Source organism: Charadrius vociferus, unplaced genomic scaffold (assembly GCF_000708025.1).
Source record: "Charadrius vociferus isolate BGI_N301 unplaced genomic scaffold, ASM70802v2 scaffold247, whole genome shotgun sequence".
NCBI lineage: Eukaryota > Metazoa > Chordata > Aves > Charadriiformes > Charadriidae > Charadrius > Charadrius vociferus.
The window spans coordinates 546,581-564,242 of NW_009649188.1; the positions used below are offsets into that span (position 1 = coordinate 546,581).

General features: G+C 40.3%; 1 protein-coding gene across 1 annotated transcript; it reads left to right on the forward strand.

Annotated features, from left to right (window-relative positions):
- Positions 1-5,739: 5,739 nt before the first annotated feature.
- B3GAT2 (beta-1,3-glucuronyltransferase 2) lies at positions 5,740-17,425 on the forward strand. Its single transcript, XM_009888844.1, has 4 exons — positions 5,740-5,765; positions 9,931-10,079; positions 17,111-17,259; positions 17,339-17,425. Exons 1-4 carry the CDS (start codon positions 5,740-5,742, stop codon positions 17,423-17,425), a joined length of 411 nt encoding a protein of 136 aa, XP_009887146.1.
- The last annotated feature ends 237 nt before the right edge of the window (positions 17,426-17,662 follow it).

Sequence of the window (17,662 nt, forward strand, 5' to 3'; positions counted from 1 at the left end):
TCAGCAGGGATGCCCTACTTCCTTGGCCCCTTTGGTGTTTATCATTGAAGCTGCTAATTTGAAGACCTTTGCCTGGAGGCTAAACCTTTGTTGTAATTGATTTTTCTTAAAATCTCCTGGCTGTGCTTGGCTCATAATAATGTGGAGTAATTCCACCTATCGGTTTTTGACGTGGTGGGCATGTCCCCCTCTGTTCGGGGGTATAAAACTAATCTGTTTCAATCTTAGGGAGTCTGTAAATTGATACACAAAATACACTTTGCCACAACGAGTAAAGTGGGACTAAAGATACGTGGAGACAAATCTCTACTTTTTTGTGTTGTTTTTTTTTTTTTTTTCCAAGTGCAAACGTTAGAGACAAGCTAAAGGAACAATATTGGAAGGCATATCACTTGAGTGACCCACATCTACTGAAAGGGGTTGTCAAGCTTATTCTTTTCATCATTTCCTGTATTATTATTCTAATTGCTGTGAATGGTGAATTGAAAAGGTACAAATTACCTCTCTGACAAGCTATGAAATGCAGGGAAGCAAGGGGATGAATCTGTCTGAAGGGTTAACCTGGAAAATTGCAAGCATGACAGGCAATCTATGCTTCCTTTTGCCAACAAGAATCATCACCTTGGGCGTGCAGCTCTGCAGTCCTAAGGCTTCTCTTTGACCGGGGTTCATGTACTGAGATGTAAGTGTTTATTCTGAGCACTGTGTTTGCAGGCAAACACATGTGCATGAGTGAGTTTTCCCTGTGAAATGTGATGGTTGGAAAGTTCTGTTACAGAAGGGGAGAAGGAGCTTTTGCTTACTGCTGCAAGTTCCCTCGGCTGTTGTCTGGGGTCACTAACGAGATGTATGTAAGGTCTCTGGGACGCCACTGGTAGTAACATGGGGAATGCCTTGTCGACCTGGCAAAGTTAACAGAAGTCCCTTTACCAACGGTATGTGCCTTTACAACAAGTGGGAGGTTGCGCCTGGAGAGAGCCAGTAGTCTTGTTTTCAGTCGAGGCACTGCTTGAGGGTTTTGGTTTTGTTTTTTTCTTTTCTTAAAAAAACTTCTCTGTCTTTGTGGATTCTGGCTTGACAACTCTGTAGTAAATCCTGATCTCTTCTGCAGGAATTGATTGATTTATGAGGGTAAACCGTGCTTGTGTTCTCCAAGCATGAAGAGAAGAGCTTTAGAACGTGTTGTGTGCACACGAAATTTAGTAATAATTCCTGTCATGAAAGTGGCAATAACAGTACCTGAGAGGGAGGTTTTTTCTCAGTTTGTTACCCTGCGAGGAACAATTCTCCAGACCCGCAGTCACATAATCCCAAAGGAGGTCGAATAAACTGTTGTCTGCTCACTGGGGAAGGTCATATAAATGTGGAGGGATGAGACAGGAGCTCTGCATTCTGGTCCTACCACCATCCTGTGCTGGCTGGGTGACCTTCAGCATATCACTGATGCAGGCCCAGGGACACGTGGGGTCCCAAACTGCCAGCAGCAATGTCTGTTAGCATCTGCCCACAAGCGGTTACGTATGTTTGCTGGCTTATGAAATAGTTGGTCTGTCTTCTTTGTAATGGCTTTCTTCTGAGTCAAAGTTGGTTTCAGTAACAGCAGTGAGGGCTTGGGGGAGGTGGGAACCAATGCTAGTTAGGACTGTAAAACCAACATGAGAGAAGCATTAGCGTTAGGGATGCGTTTTGCTCAGAGGTCGAAAAAGCGTTACAGAGCAGAAGACGTGCCAGGGAACTGCCTGTCAGTGAAGGATTACGTTCAAGGCAGCTCCTTTGCTGTGGGCTTACCTAGCGCCTTTCCAGAAGACAGAGCCTTCCTAACAAAGCAAAAACCACAAAGCTTTACTGCGAGTGGAGGTGTATAAGCCGTAAGGGCATGATCAGAAAGGAGCCTGCTTTGGCATCAGGCGCCATGGGATACTTCTGAGAGCTTTTGATGAGGAAATTCTGATCTCTGTCCAAAGTGCTTCTGTCTGATACTTATAGGAATAAGTATGTTATATTTGATATGGAGTGAGCCGGGCCAAATAGACCTGGGCAAAATGTGTTTCATGGAAATCAGGAAAAAGCCCTCCAGCTTACGGTAGTGTTTTGCTGGAAAATGTCACCATCTGTAGTAAACCTGGAACCTTCTGGTGCTGTTTATAATGGTCTTTTTTCCTGAGATATGATGGCGCGTGTGTATAGCTTAGGTTTTGACTAGCAAACGTGTGTCCTCAACATAAAACTGGGCAGGGTCTGAGCAGGTTTAGTTCTTATTTGTAGAATAAGGTGGAAAGCCCGATTTGTCTTTCAGCTGCTACAGTGAGCCTTTTGTTAGGAAAGGCTCACCTTTCCTGGAAAGGCTACAGGGAAAGGACCAATTGGTTCAGTGATTGTGAAATTTTTTAGAGTACTAACCGGGGCTGCAGCAACGATGAAGAAATATTTCCAGGGGTAGGGTAGTGGTCTTTAAGTTATTCCCAACTCTTTCCTCTTGAGAGTATAACGGTGGACAGGTGAAAAGTCATGCTTTTACTTTAATGCTGGTGGTTCTGGCATATTGTATTTTCTCACTTATTATTTTGGGATCCAAACCTCAAAAAGAATTTGTATTTTTTTCTGCTCAGATATGATCTGTTCACCTGGAGGTGTCCATCTGCATCTCTCCGTCAAAAACAACAGTCCGCTTTCTGAAAATATCTTTTATCAGTTGAACGTCAGTCTGCATTCTTAACAAAGCCACTGAGACGCCTGAAATCCAATTACTGTATTTGATATGCTTTACAGATGTTTCTATATGAATCATCATAACTTCTATTTTTTTTTACTGTAGGCTGGTCTTTTTGGAGTGACTCTGTTACAGGTTTGGTTTTTTTGCGTTTGTGCTTCATCTTATTCCTGAATGCAAGTTATTGTAATATTGTGACTGATGCTTAGCAACTGCCAATTTTACATTTTTAGACTTCCAGAAAGAAAACCTTAGATAAAGCTAGTATTCCACCCTTGTAGAGAGATTTTAAAAACAAGATTAGCCTAAGCACTGGGAACCAAAGATAGACATAGCTAAGTTCCACTTCCCTTAGCTCTTCACATCCTTCACATGTTTCTATGTCTCAGTCATTTTCTCTGCCCTATCCATATTTTAAGTAGTTGGCCAAAGGCCACCGCTGCCTTGGTCCATATGTGGATATGGAAGAATTGGTGTTAGAGGTCCGCTCTGCCATTGGTTGTGCAGACTCCCTGAAACATTTGAGGGTGAGGGGTGAGCTACTTAAGGAGTATAAAGAACAGGAGTAAAGGTCGTCATCATGTGTTGAGAAAGTGAGCTTGCCGCATTCCGAAATGCGTTGATTTTTAGAGATTCTGAGTAAAGACACCTAAACTGAGATGTATGTGAAATTAAAATGCTTATATGTAAAACTATGATCTCCCTCACTGCCACCCCTAGCCCTTTGGTCATTGGTGTCTCAATGTTCATAGCAAGATTTGCTAGGTGCCTAGAGCGTGCAAGTATGGCATACACCATGGTCTTGTCTGGGTGTAGGTCGAAGGTTTGCAGATTGGGTCTCCTTAGAGGAACACACGCTATAACATGTGATCTGTATACACCCTTGCAACATGGAGTTCAAAGAAAATCACAGTGTTAATTGTCATTTCTGAGGGGGAAGGGGGGGAACAACAAACTTTTCTTTAATAGCTTAACAATAAGCACTATTGACCACTCAGTTGGGGACCAGAATTCAATTTGCTATAGCTGTTGCCTGCACAAGAGTGCCCTGGCTATTGAAGGTTAGGGCTAACTCCTAATTTTCATAGTGGCACTGTAGAGCAGAGGGCAAGTTGTGTGAGCAGTTCGGACTGAAAACATTTTCTTGTGCCCCTGCCCTTCACTCTCCCAAAAGGTATATATGAAGGTAGCAGATACTCTCATGGCTCTTAACAGTTTGTAGCCCCCCAAAAATAAATCTTTGTTATTAAAAATACAACAGAAATACTTGCAGGCATTGCATGTCACACAGTTTTGCCATGATTGTCTTTGTAAAATATTTTGAGAGACATTAAGACATTGACAGGACGAGGGGCAATGGGTGCGAGTTGGAACATAGGAAGTTCCGTTCCAACACACAAAAAAACTTCTTTACAGTTCGGGTGACAGAGCACTGGCACAGGCTGCCCAGGGAGGTTGTAGAGTCTCCTTCTCTGGAGATTTTCAAAACCCGCCTGGATGCAGTCCTGAGTAATGTGCTCTGGGCAATCCTGCTTTAGCAGGGGAGTTGGACTAGATGATCTCTAGAGGTCCCTTCCAACTCTGAAAATTCTGTGATTCTGTGATTACAGACGAAGTAAATATTTACTATTTGTTCAAACTTGGACTAGGGAAGGGTTAGTGCTCCTTGGATAACTTTTACATAACTGTCCTAATCTTTATACACTGTATTAAACTAGCTCTGTGTATTTTTTAATGGATATTTATGCAAAAGATGTAAAAGTAGTATAAGTGAATCTGTTTGTCCTTGAAAACATGGAGGTCTTTTGTTGTATCTCTTGGAGCTGGTTGGAAAAATCACATTTTTGCTATAGTCTTAAAAATAACATTCAGTAGTCTAGACGGAATTAAATATTAGGGGGCTGTCATTAGTTATTTTCTTCATCATAAAAAAAAATCTAAATATGAGTTAGCAGTGCATTAAATACCTTTCTAGTGTATAAATCATTTAAGAATACATGACAGATTTTAAATGCATACTGGCATTCCCCTTGCACGTAGACATGTAATACCTATGCTAAAGAGGTTGGATTAGAAAAGACTTTTTCTCTACAAACAATGAAATAGCTTAAAAATGAGAGAAAACTGTGACAAAAAAAGCTATTTGAAATAGATTTAACCAAGTGAGGGACTCTGGGTTACAAAGTACCAAGCACTGACTGTTTCTGCCCTTTGACACTAGTCTTTTTCTTTTTACCTGTGAAACTGATACTTTTACCATTAAATTAATTACAAATGGGTCAGCAGCTCTTCAGAGGTACAGTGAATGCAACCCAGTAGAATAACAGAAAGTAGGATGAGAAAAAGAATTCGTAAGTAGAAGGTCCAAAAGGAAACATTTGCTATTAAATGTTTTGGAAGTCTTCCCAAAACAGAGAAATTGGCTCCTAACTGCTTCAGTTAAATTTAGTACAGTTTTCTCCTGTAGGGAAGCAATATTGACATTTGTGCCCAAGGATGCTGGTATAATTTAGAAGCATTAATCATTGTATCTGATATGTAAAATGTTGTTTGAGAGAAGGACGAATTAATCTATCTTCCCTCTGCAGTTGGGTTGGGTATGAATCAGCAAGAGGAGGTTAAAGGCAGATGTTTGGTGGAAAGTTTTCTAATAGTGAGGATGATGAAGCACTAAATCAAATTACCTGTGAGGGTTACAGAGTAGTCTATATCAATGAGTTGACTTTTTTATTTATTTTTGTAGATCCTTTCTACAAGTTTTGCCATGGAGACATACCCTTTACAGTCAAGCTTACCGACAACAAACTTGCTTTTTTGAAGTTACTGTCCCCTAAGAGTCACAGTCCCTGAACCACGAAAACCACTGGCACATATTTTCTATGACTCCTTTGAAGTAATGATAAGTAGGGGCCATTTAATGCCTAGGTAAAGGGACATAGCATCGTTGCAGCTGAGCTGTCCCTCTGACTTCTAGTGCAGTCATGTAAGTTTTGTTGAAGCAGAATTCAGCTTTAAATGACCTGTGAGTAATGCAGGATGCCTGCCTGAGAAGTGATAGGGAACCTGGCTGTGCTTGTGCTTTAACCCGTAACATGTTCTCCTGTGGAAGAGTTGTAGTGAAGGAGCTCTGGATCCTGTCTTTGGTAATAATAAATTGGAATTTTGCGTAGAAATCTGCTTGAGTCTTGCTGGGATGGGGAGGGGGGCAAGCCTGGGTGATAACCTGTAGCCTGACCTGCACAGATCACAAATTGCACAGGGGTTGAAGTTAGAGAGAACAGGGGGAGGAAAAAAAGCTTACTATGTGCAGCAGCCAGGTTTGCATTTGCTGAGAGCTTTGAATCCCAAACAGAAACGCATCAACGTCATGCTGCAACAACACTGGGATGGCTGTTCCAGCCTGGAAGCCTTCTCACTGTAGGAAATAAGGCTGTGTTTCCTTCTGCCTGTCACTTGCTTTCGTTTCCCTTGGGCTTTTAGATTTTGTTACTGGCCTGGTATCTTCCCTATCCATCAGTCCGGCACATCCCATTAAGCAGCTTTTCTTGATTGACTAATGAGATGCTATTTTTGGCAATTCTTTTATCACTATCTCTTTTACTGCTTGGCTATATTTTCTGCATTTTCACTTGTTAATCTTTAGTGGATGCTCTATTGCTACTGTATTTACTGTTATATGCCTATCACCTCACTGGGATTTCTTTGGTCGGTTGTTACTCCTCTCTCCTGTCATTTCTTTGCCCCCTCTTTCCCAGTTGTGTTCCCCCTGCTTCATTTGGGTTTGTTCTGCCTTCTTACAGAGGCCTCTTCTAATCTGCCCCCATGCCGTACATCAGTCTTTTCCTATGCCCAATACCCCCTTTCAAATAATCAAAAAGTAAATAGAGGACACAAGCATATCCAGAGGGAGATTCATCCTGCCTTCAGATAGCTGTCTAAGCCAGGCAGGATGAACCACGCCAGTAGGTTCCTGTCTCTCTTCATTAACTACACAAGTCTAACAAGGATAGACACGATGCCTAACTTAGAGAGTTAAGCGTAAGTAAGATGAATACCACTCATGTAAGCTACTAGGACTTAAAATGCTGAGTATTAAGATAGCATGTGCTACCACACATTAAAATGACAGGCAGAAAAGTAATTTCGGAAGCTGTTTGTAAGTTATATGATTTTGGCAGTTGTTTAACCCACAGTGCTAAAGCTATTTAGAATTAACATGTTTTTGAATCACCTTTTTCTGTCCCAGTGATTAGCAGCGTCAAATTCCAGATGCAAGTTGGCCTTTTAATCCAAATAATAGCTTTCTCCCCATCATACATAAATACAGCCTTAACACATCAGTATATTAAATGCAGTAATGCTGTTATCAGAAGATTAAAAGAAATATTCCTACTTTCATCTGCCTAGCACATCCTGAGTCTGTAAGGTATTTCAGAATTAGCATAAATACCGGTCTAAATGGGCTCTTTCAGTTTGTTCTTAAAGGGATTGCTGTATTCTTGAAACCTGCTTATTTCATTCTCCAGAAATGTAACCCGTGAGAATAAAGAAAGTAACCTAAGGACAAGATAAAGAGCTCTTTAAAGGGTTACTTACTTCCTTCTGGTGTGTGGTGGCTTTGCTGACTTGACTCATAGACACCAAATGGACCCAAGACTGTAATAATTAAAGCTTTTTGGGTCATTTCATGCTGGTTCCATGAGATTGGTGAGATACTTCTCTTTGACAAGATCTTGCTACTCGTCGTGTAAGGTAAAGTATTAGTGGAAATCAGTCTGATTCGGCTAGCATAAATGCTTGGCTGCTATTGACCCAATTCAGAAGTCTCGTGTGATCTGGCTCATTTTGCAGTACAGCTGCCCAAATGTTTACTGTGGGGAAAAGGCAGGATAGGGGCTTAAGGTGCATTAGCTACTCTGTTGTAGTTAGAGTGTGCCTCCCTGCGCCTTGCGGCATTTTATTTTTACCATGGGTACAGGCAGTCAGTACAGGGTAGCTAAAATGCTGTAAATCAGTACACTAGTAATTTGTTCGGGTATCCATACCCTCCAGAAAGCGTTAATGGCAACATGAAAAAGTTAGTGGGCATCTGTGTTTGTCCTGTGGTTAATACTAGCGTAGCACAGTTGGGTGTGTGTGGCTTGATCGTGCCCCTGGAAACTTGCCTGTGTAGACAAGCCCAACAGGATGATGCCCTGTGTCCACTTCTGATGTGTTTGAATGTTAATATAAATACACTGCTAGAATAAATTTGCAAAATGGATGTATCATTAAAACCAGAGCTAAAAGTTCTTCATGAGGAGGTTTGACTGATTTCCATATCCAAATAGTTAATTGCTAACTCTGCATTTCCTAAATGGAGGAGTGAGAGAAGTTGGAAAAATAATCTTAAGCAGGGAAAATGATTACAGGCAAACATGTTTCACAATAACCTGTGGAGAGATTCATGGCAGTCTCTCACTAATTAAATAGGCGATGCTTTGGATAGAATCCTTATGACAAGAAGTCCCTCTATTGCCAATTGTATACATATCCTGTTCTTATCTAGTATGGACTGCTGCTACTGAGTGAGATGGTCAGACTTGCTGCAACAGTTATTAGAGTGGAAACAAGAGTTTGCCTAACGAATTTAGAGATACACAAAGAATTGGAAGGAGAGAAGGTGCATGCTTCTCTTCTGTGTGTACACAAATATTAGTGGATTTTTAAATATCTATTTTATGCCTTCCCTATGTGGAAGTTCTCCTAAGAATCTGCTAATGTTTCTAGCTTAGAAATGTGAACCAGAGTGACGTGACGTCTTTGTTTTTTCTGGTGCATCTCCTGGGAGTCTAGATGATATGCATGATAAATCTTTTACCTTGGCGGAAAGAGAGGGAAGTGTTTAATATTTAACCAAGGTTGTCTTTTACTTCAGCATCTATCGATAGGGGACTGCAGTTACAAATATGTAAAACTGTGTGTGTTTTTGCTAAAAGGAGTGCTTGGAAGGAGAAAGGGATAACCTTTCCCTAAGGAACAGGCCTCAACTGCACTAGAAGAAAAGAGATTTTTTTAAAAATTGGTCAGATTAAGCCCACGTTACACTGAAATAGTTTAATACTTGCTTAAATAGGACTATGTTTAAGCACAGCAGTTAAAACAGTGGCTTTTGAATCAGTGTAGTTAAATTGTGCAAGTTGCTGTGTCCGTGCACTCATCTTCTCAAGTTTTCATGCCAGACTGTCAGTGATTTTCCCATGGGGAGCAGTGCATCAGGTTCGTGTCATGTTATCTCCTGTTTACTGAAGAAAAATGGTCTACTAAGCAGTGAACTGAATTCACTGAATCCCAACCATGCATGCTTTTTGCTAAAGAAAGAATAATTTTTTAGTACCTGAAACCAGCAAAAAGCATGCATAAAGAAAGAATAATTTTTTAGTACCTGTAGATTCCTCTAGGTTAGATGAGGATCGCATTTCCAGAATTACATTTAGTTACATTTACACCATTGGGAAAAACTCTTGCTACTGCTAGGAAACTAGCAGAAGCATCCTGCCCAACCTGCTTTCTGTCCTTCTCAGAAACTTAATAGAGCTTTATTTGAGAGAAAATGTAGAAATTAAAAAGGCTTAGTCCAAACTTAATCTTTTTTTTGTGAGCCTTTAATAGATCTGAGCTGCATCTGTTGTACAAATCTGGTATGCTGCAGGTAGGGGAAGAGTTGTGCATCACAACTTCCTGTACTCAGTGTATTTGTTACCAGTCTCAAACTAATTGTACTTGTCTTAATGTAGGGCGTATTTGTTAATCATTATTATAATATTCTTTTGCTGGGCTTGTACAATATGTAAGCGGTCTATAGAAATAAGCCTACTGCCAGAATGCTACAGTCTTGTAGGTAGAAAAGATCTAGTACATCTTTGAAAACCCAAACAAACAAACAAGAATACAAATACTGGTTTTTCATGGCTTTTAAAATTTTTGTTATAAAAAGTAGTATGAATAGGATATTTTCAGTAGAATTGAGGTGCCTACAGGCTAGAGAGCTGGAGAGCTCACAGAAAATGAGTGGGCACATGCAGCTTTCAAACGCTTATTCTGTTGGGCTGAAATCTGTAAGCTAGAATTGCTTTTAAATATCTAGCCTTGATGATTAATGTGTAGGCTTTCCACCAACACTTAAAAAAAAAAAAGCCTACTAGGAAAATGTACGTGTAGTCACACTGTGCTTGCCTCTTGCAGATGCGCACAACCCGCAAAGTATCAGTGTGGCCCGTGGGACTGGTAGGAGGACGACGGTACGAGCGCCCGGTCGTGGAAAATGGCAAAGTTGTTGGCTGGTACACTGGCTGGAGAGCTGACAGGCCCTTTGCTATTGACATGGCAGGTAGGTACCACGCTTCATGATACGTGAATGTTTCTCATAACTATCTTCTTACTTTTTTTTTTTTATGAGTGGGACAGAAACAGATGTTTCAGTATAAGCAGCTTTTAAAACTTCTGAAGTGCATCCACTGTACGTAGCTCTTCAGCACTAACCATCCTGGAAGTCTTAGCCTGCATGTCTCATCTAATTAAGTTACTTCTTGGTGGTATCTGAACTTACTTTCACTTGTTTTTAATTCTATGCAGCAACTCGGCTTTTATGTTGTATAATTTGTCTGAAACAAGTTAATTGTAAATTAAGTCATCCAGTTAATTTTTGCAAGGACCCCCTGCCTTTCATTGTGTCATCAGTCTACACCAGGCAGTATAAATGCAGACCCTTGTTAGACCTCATGTTGTAAGATGCTACTTTATCATGAAATTATTCATTTTTTATTGGTTATTTGGAATGACAGTGATAACTGTAGATGAATATAGTTTGAAACACTGGGCTTAAGGGAAAAATCACTGACAGCTATAGCCTAGTAGATGAAGGAAGAAAAGCTTCAAAATGGATCTAATCAATCTTCTGCTGTGAGGTTAGCACACCACATAGCTCTGTCTTACTGTCAGTCCACGCTCAATCTTTTGTGTATATTCACAACTGCCACATGAATCACCAGTGTGCAGAAGTCTGATTTCTGATGTAGCAGCAGCTCTTTTCCCAGCAAAGGATACGATATTTGCACTTAACCATATTCTGTATTCAGGAAGGAGAGGAAAAGGAAAAAGTAGGAACACAAGGGCAAGAATGATTTAGGAATAGCCAGCCATTTTCTTTTTTTCTGATACCCTTACGTTTTGGGAGAGGGAAAAAGGCAATGCTTTCTCATCTCAACAGGATATTTTTATGTGGATTGAAATGTCTGATGAAAAATATGTACAGTATTTACAGTACAATTGGTTAAAAAGAGGAAAGGAGAACTAATAGTTGTTAACACTTCATAGGCAGAAACATCAACAGGTGAATTCTTTTACACTGTAGAAGCATTTAAATTTAATAGTATCACCTGGCATGAAAATATTTGAGTGTCTGGGTAGAAGCATTCCTCAGAGGAGAATTAGATATGTCAATCCCTAAACCTGTGTAGCCTGTTGAGGACTGGAGCTGCGCATTTAAATGGTCTCTGCCTGTGAATTTATAGATACAGATTGATACTACGCTATAGAAGTGGTTACTTATGGGCACTATAAAGATGATAGCATAGTTCATAATTCATTAGCAGCAACCATTTAACAACATTGGCCAAGGGAGTCTAACCCAGACACAAAGAGATACATGGAGAGTTCTCAAGTTGTTGTTTACACTTCGCAGTTGCTGGCTGCATCACTGGCATGAGGGCAAAACAGCTCCATTAGGAACATTACCTGCATGTACTTTTACCAAAGTCACGGAAGGGGGCGTTATAGAGACAAAGATACAAGGGTTGGGAGTATAGGAAGTTATCGCAGATCTTCAAACAAGGAGTTAGTACTCTGTGAGAAAACTTTTATTAGTCTTCAAAAAAATAACAGATCAAATTACATTTTTTTTATTTCAGCAAGGAGGGAAATGCATGCTGGGTTTGCATCTTCGTTCCCCTCAAGATTATGGTGGAAGGGCACAAACAGAACAGAACCTGTAAATCCAGAACTGCACAGGTGTCTGAACAGCTCCAGGATGCATGCTAACACTCCGTTTTCCACCCTGGTCAATCGATATACCTGACCTGACCCCTCGATATACCTTTGGGTACTTGCTAAGTCCATGCTGTAGTACATCACTGCCATTCCTCCTTCTGCTGGCACCAAATATATAAGCAACTCTGGTTATACCATATATAGCACATAAGGAATACCAGCGATCTCCTTTGAACATATTACCATGGAAAAAAAAAAAAGGTGCATATATTAAACTGGGTAGCTGTCTACAGCTGTTTATAGTTAATGTATTCCCAAGGCACTGGTAAGGGGTCTCTCCTTGGTTTACAGAACTATCTTTTTGTAGTGATTTTCACAATAATTTGATCGTGAGGCTGGGTGTGGAAAAGAATAACTGCTTAAAAGGCTTAGGACCACTGATTTAACTTGCGGCTATTCAGAGGAAGCACATCCTTGCTTTTAAGCACATAAACTTCTAATTTTAGACTTCAAGATATAGGGCCAAATTCAAATCTACTGCAAGTGGAGACACGTCCTAGTGATTTCATTGGGATCAGCTCAAAGACCCTAGCTGGCCAACTTCCCTAGGTTCTTCTTTGAAATGTACTCACACACGGCAGTCACGTTAGATCAGTTCAGGAAACATGGCTTATTTCTTTTGAGAAGTTTGTGGTTGACACCGCTATTCTCCAGTGCTAAATTGCATTCAGAAAGCAGAGTAGCCATTTTCGGTGTTGCTTCTTGTCTGGCACCTAACATGCCATATGAATTAGTTCTGTTGTTTTTTAAGTTCCGCCTCAGTTTTAACTGTAGATGGGTTCTAGAGTTTGACACAGACTTCCTTACCCTCAAGGAAGAAAAGCAAGAGAGAATTGGGTGTTGTAAGCAAAAAGTGGCATTGATTCTGAGGTGGGCATTGTGTTGTTTATTACAGACCTGATTTAAAATCTTCTATGTTAAACGATGCTGTTAGTGATTTACTTTTGGCTTGTTCCCAGTGCCAGAGTTTTTGGCCACCCATGAGAACAAGTTAGATTTTGGTTCTCCTACTGTCAAGATTGCTTAAAGGAAAACTGATGCATGCTTTACATTAGCATTCCAAGAGCTGCTGCCTTCGGTCACAGAGATTAATCTATGCCTGTGAATCATGGGGCAAGCAGATTTTGGATTTGTGGTCCAGAGCTTATCCACTGTGCTTTAAGTCCCTGAGCTAGGGGCCTGAGCAACCTCCCCCATTTTGCCATAGTATGAGGTCTTCAGTACATCTCATCTTTCTTATGCTAGTCTGTTAATCATAGAAGCCTAGGTTGGAAGTAACCCCGAAAGACCATCTGGTCCAACCTTTAGAAAAGGTTGAAAGAAAAAAAGTCCCATTTTTCAAAATGTTCAACGAAACAGTATTTCCACATTTGATTTAGAATCATCCAGGCTTTATTTTGAAAGCATTGGAAAACACTGAAGTTATTAAAAATAGGAAAAAAAATATTTAAGTATGCAATTGCAATCATACTACAATTAGTATGACAATATAATGTGGAGAAAACTCAGTTGAAACAGTTTTGAATGGCATTGCAAAACATGGCATATTTTTTCTCAATCTGAAACAGCCACTGCTGGATGTCAGAAGTACAAAAGATTTTAAATGACTGGCTATGGCAGCCACCAAACTCAAAAAAACTCCAACCCACCACTCCATCAGAGGGTAACAACTATTTTAAATGCTGTTGAGTTTAAAATAGAGAGCCTCTTTCATGGTAAATTAACTGTCAGCAGATGCCTTTGTTCTGAACTACAAAAACTCCTGGTTGGGCACCTCTGCCTTACTGCAACCTAAACAGTATGTCACAGGGAGAAGATACTTGTAAGAAGCCGACCCCAAACCATGCCATGTTCAGCGAGCCAAAGGTAGTACCTTGAATTGTGTGGAAACCAGTATAGCCGTTTCAACACCAGCACTGAGGGTTCACTCCTGAAATGATAAACACTCTCAATTTCTAGCTTGCCTTCAGCTACTATCCTATCTAGAGCATTCAGGAAGCAAAGGCATTAATCACGGCAACAAAATCTTTAAAGACCATCTTGGTCTAACCGGATGAAGAAGAATGGTTCTGCCTTTTAACAGAAGCCATTGATCTAACACAAGTCAAGGTGTGAATTAACAGCTTCTGTAGAAAGAAGCACAGATGTAATCTTTGCTATGTCTCCCAGGTATCTTGTTCTCCAACAAATTAATTTTTATCTGGGTGGCTCTTAAGCCAATTAGATTTAATTTACAGCCTTGCATTAAACACAAAAAAAACCCCACCCCAAAACATCTCTTCACACTCTGGCTATAGCTATGAAATTGTCCTGTGGCATTTCATGTGACCTTAAGCCCAGTATGACCTTGTAGGAATAATGATCAAATAAAAGAATAGTATGCATGTAGCACTGTTCCATTATGCTATGCTGGAGACAGTAATCCCAGATTAATCCCTGTTTAGGGACAGAATTCAAAATAACAGTGCCTTTTCATCTATTACCACAGGATCATTATCTACTGAGAGAAATAACTAATGCCGCTCTGGTCAAAACCTAAACCATCTCCTCTCTTTTTGATGCCAGAATTATCTGTCTGTGATAAAAAGTCAACTGACAGTTGTCATGAGAAAATGGTTTTCCCTCAAGTGCATTGGAAGTCTACCTACATAAATACAAAATGTCATACATGTGAAATTAAAGTAGAGCTGAAGAACTAGAGAGGCAGGAGATAAGTCTTCAATTATTTTCTCTCTTCAAGTTGCTGCTTTATTGGATTCTTTTAAGAAACAAAGACTGTGTGACCACTGATCACAGAAACAAACCACAGGCCAGTCAGCACACAGTAGTCCACGTCTGCCATGTACAACACTCAAGTTAATAATCTGACTTTTATTTTATGCCTGAAAACATGGCAGGATTTTGGTAGCACCCTAAAATGGTGGTTTGCAATAGCATGGTAGCAAAGGCATGTTACATGCAGGGTTATGGCACATCTGAAGATCCGTGTGTAGGAGTAATTAATTTTCTCAACAGAGCAGCAAGCTTTGCAACAAGAAAACCTAGGGGAAATTAATGTATGGATAAGTATGGGCTGGGGGCGGGGGGGCGGGCAGGGAGCCAAGCTGAGACACACAAAGATAAGCAGCAGAAAAGCTGCGTGTCTCTTCTGCTTAGAGTGGATTCCTTACCCACTCTAAAAACTAGGACACTACCTTAAATTTTGGCATTTACTTCATTTTTTTCCTTCATGGATGACCAGCTTAAATCTTAAAAAAATAAATCTTTTTAAAAAGAAACAGCAGCTCACAGAACTGATCAGGGGCTCCAACAATGCCTTCCCTTGCAAAGCAAACATTGCTGGGGGAAGGGAGCAAAATATCAACCACGCTAAAGCCCAGTTGCACCAAAAAATTATATTGTTTGTTTGAATTGAAGGACAAAAAAAAAACACCTAACCAAAAATACTGAACTGAACCAGGCCAACTTGTTCAGCAGTGATAAGTCTATGGTCATCTTTCAAGGTGCAGAAAGCTGGCTGTATCCCTCTCTCGCTGAGGGAGTTCAAACTCAGCCTCAGCTGTTCACAAATGATTGCACTGGGACGGGGCCCACCGCCCGCTCCCTCCCAGCCAGGCTGCAAGACCAAGGAAGCAGTAAGGGCCTGTAGCCTGCTGAAGACAAACCAACCCCTGCCTGGGAGAGAAGCCCAGACTGCCATTCTTTGCCCTGGTACCGCCTGCCTAAACTCAGCAGCTGCAGTAGCGAACAGCTGGATCCCAGCATTGCTGCAGTCTGCAGGGCTTAACCGCACAGAGTGCGGACAGGCTACAGCACCCTCACACCTCCAGAAAGTCTTTTATTCACTAGACTGTCTGCAAAGTGCGGATAAAAGCCCTCTTCATCTAGACACTTATTCTTCTTTATCTTGGGCAGGATAAAATGTATGAAGTTAAACATGTTGTCTTCAACCGTGTCTGTCAGTGAATTGCAACCTCAGTTTACATCCAACCCATAGTCTTCCTGTGCACTGTCCAAATCTTTTATTAAAAAAAAAAATATAATAATCATTTTGTTATCTTCCTGTGCTTTGCTACAAGCAAGAGCGTGATCGTTAAGATAAAAGTGGTTTCAAAGTGTCTTCTTTACACAGATTGTAGTAATAACTTGCTTATATTTTCCTCTTTAAAAGGCTCCCATAAAAGCCACAGATAGTTTCAAGGAAAATACAGTAGCAAGATAATTTTAGTAAAAAAGAGGACAGATTTCTATTCCATTAGATAAAGTTTTACTCATTTAAAAAAGAGAAAGTTTTAATACAGGCTTTAGAATTAAATGTTCTTGCAGTGTTTCAGAACAGATGTCAAAACTGTTAGTACTACTACTGCTGTTATAAAGGGACAGCTGGAACCACACTGAACTGATGAAGAAAGGATTTCTTTGGCAGGCTTGGCAATTTGACGTAAGGAGTTACAAAAGTAATTTTTCTTTACAAGTGTTATCAGTCGACTTTTGAGTCATACTTAAAGCAGCATACACACGACAACCTTGCTGAATGAAAAGTGGAAAGTTCTATAAATAATGGCAAATTGGAGATTCACGGGAGCTGCTTCAGAGTGGGCGAGTTTGTTCCAACTAGTGATTTCTCAGTTTGTAATCCTAACGTGCGTTACTGGAGGAAAGCATCGCAGAGAGGCACGTGCACTGATGAAGCCCTTTGAGTCGGGCTCTACAATGCACAGATCAGGCACAGGCTGTCTTGCCCACCACTGTTGGTGAAAACAATTCACAAGCCCACATTAACTACACGGTGTGCAAGGCAAAACATTAATGTGGCCTGGCTTTCATCAAAAATAATGTTAAAACGCTCTAAAGGCTAAAAATCCCTGAAGACCACAGCTGTTATAACTAGTGTATTTTAACCTTTTTCTCTGACTCTTACTTTTAAACTTAGAAGTCTTTGTACAGTATTAATCTCATACTTTTTTTTTTACTTAAAATTTAGTTTTATTTCTTAATTAGAAGTAGAAAGGAAGGATGGTCTGAGATCTTAGAAATAGCTGACATTTCAGGCAAAAAAGCACATATTCTTTACGTGACAGGAAATTGATCAAACATGTTGAAACTATGGGGCAATTCAAAAAAATCTGATTGCATCTTCAGGGCAAAACAAAAGACTGTAGGATATACAAACCTACCAAATTTTGTCTATCCATATAATCAAATCTACACATTTTTAAAAAGACCATGGGAGATTTCTAGGCTTGTGTAACTTGCACAAAAATGTAAACCCTAAAGGTTTTTTCTTAACATTTCCCCCCTCCTCTCTCCAAGGATTTGCTGTGAGTCTTCAAGTGATTCTGTCACATCCGAAAGCCGTATTCAAGCGTCGCGGTTCTCAACCAGGAATGCAAGAATCCGATTTTCTGAAACAGATAACAACAGTGGAGGAACTGGAACCAAAAGCAAACAACTGCACAAAGGTACTGATTTCCACACTTACTAAAAGGCTTTCTTACCATCTCTGCTGATGACTGTGCTAACACAAATGTTATTTTATAGGTTCTCGTATGGCACACACGAACAGAAAAAGTAAATCTAGCTAATGAGCCAAAATACCATCTGGACACAGTCAGTATTGAGGTATGACCTGGAGACACAGTTACATGGGAAGTACAGGACAATGGATGCGCCAGAACAGTCTACTTCTGCGCGAGACCTTTTAATAGTCATCTGATGGACTTCTGTGGGAACAAAAGGAAGCTGTCAGATACTCTAATAAGCAAATCAAGTGGGTGTGCTTTGTTCTAACTTGTTTGCATGCATTTCTGAACTCTCGTCCTAATAAACTGACACTTACCTTTGTTTTAAGGCTGTTTCCACGTA

Excerpts from the sequence above, each read along its gene's own strand:
- B3GAT2 (XM_009888844.1), top strand. The coding sequence starts at position 5,740 with ATGCAGGATGCCTGCCTGAGAAGTGA. Across the intron at positions 5,766-9,930 it reads GATGCCTGCCTGAGAAGTGA|GCAGATGCGCACAACCCGCA; the intron begins TAGGGAACCTGG and ends TGCTTGCCTCTT. Across the intron at positions 10,080-17,110 it reads CTTTGCTATTGACATGGCAG|GATTTGCTGTGAGTCTTCAA; the intron begins GTAGGTACCACG and ends CCTCTCTCCAAG.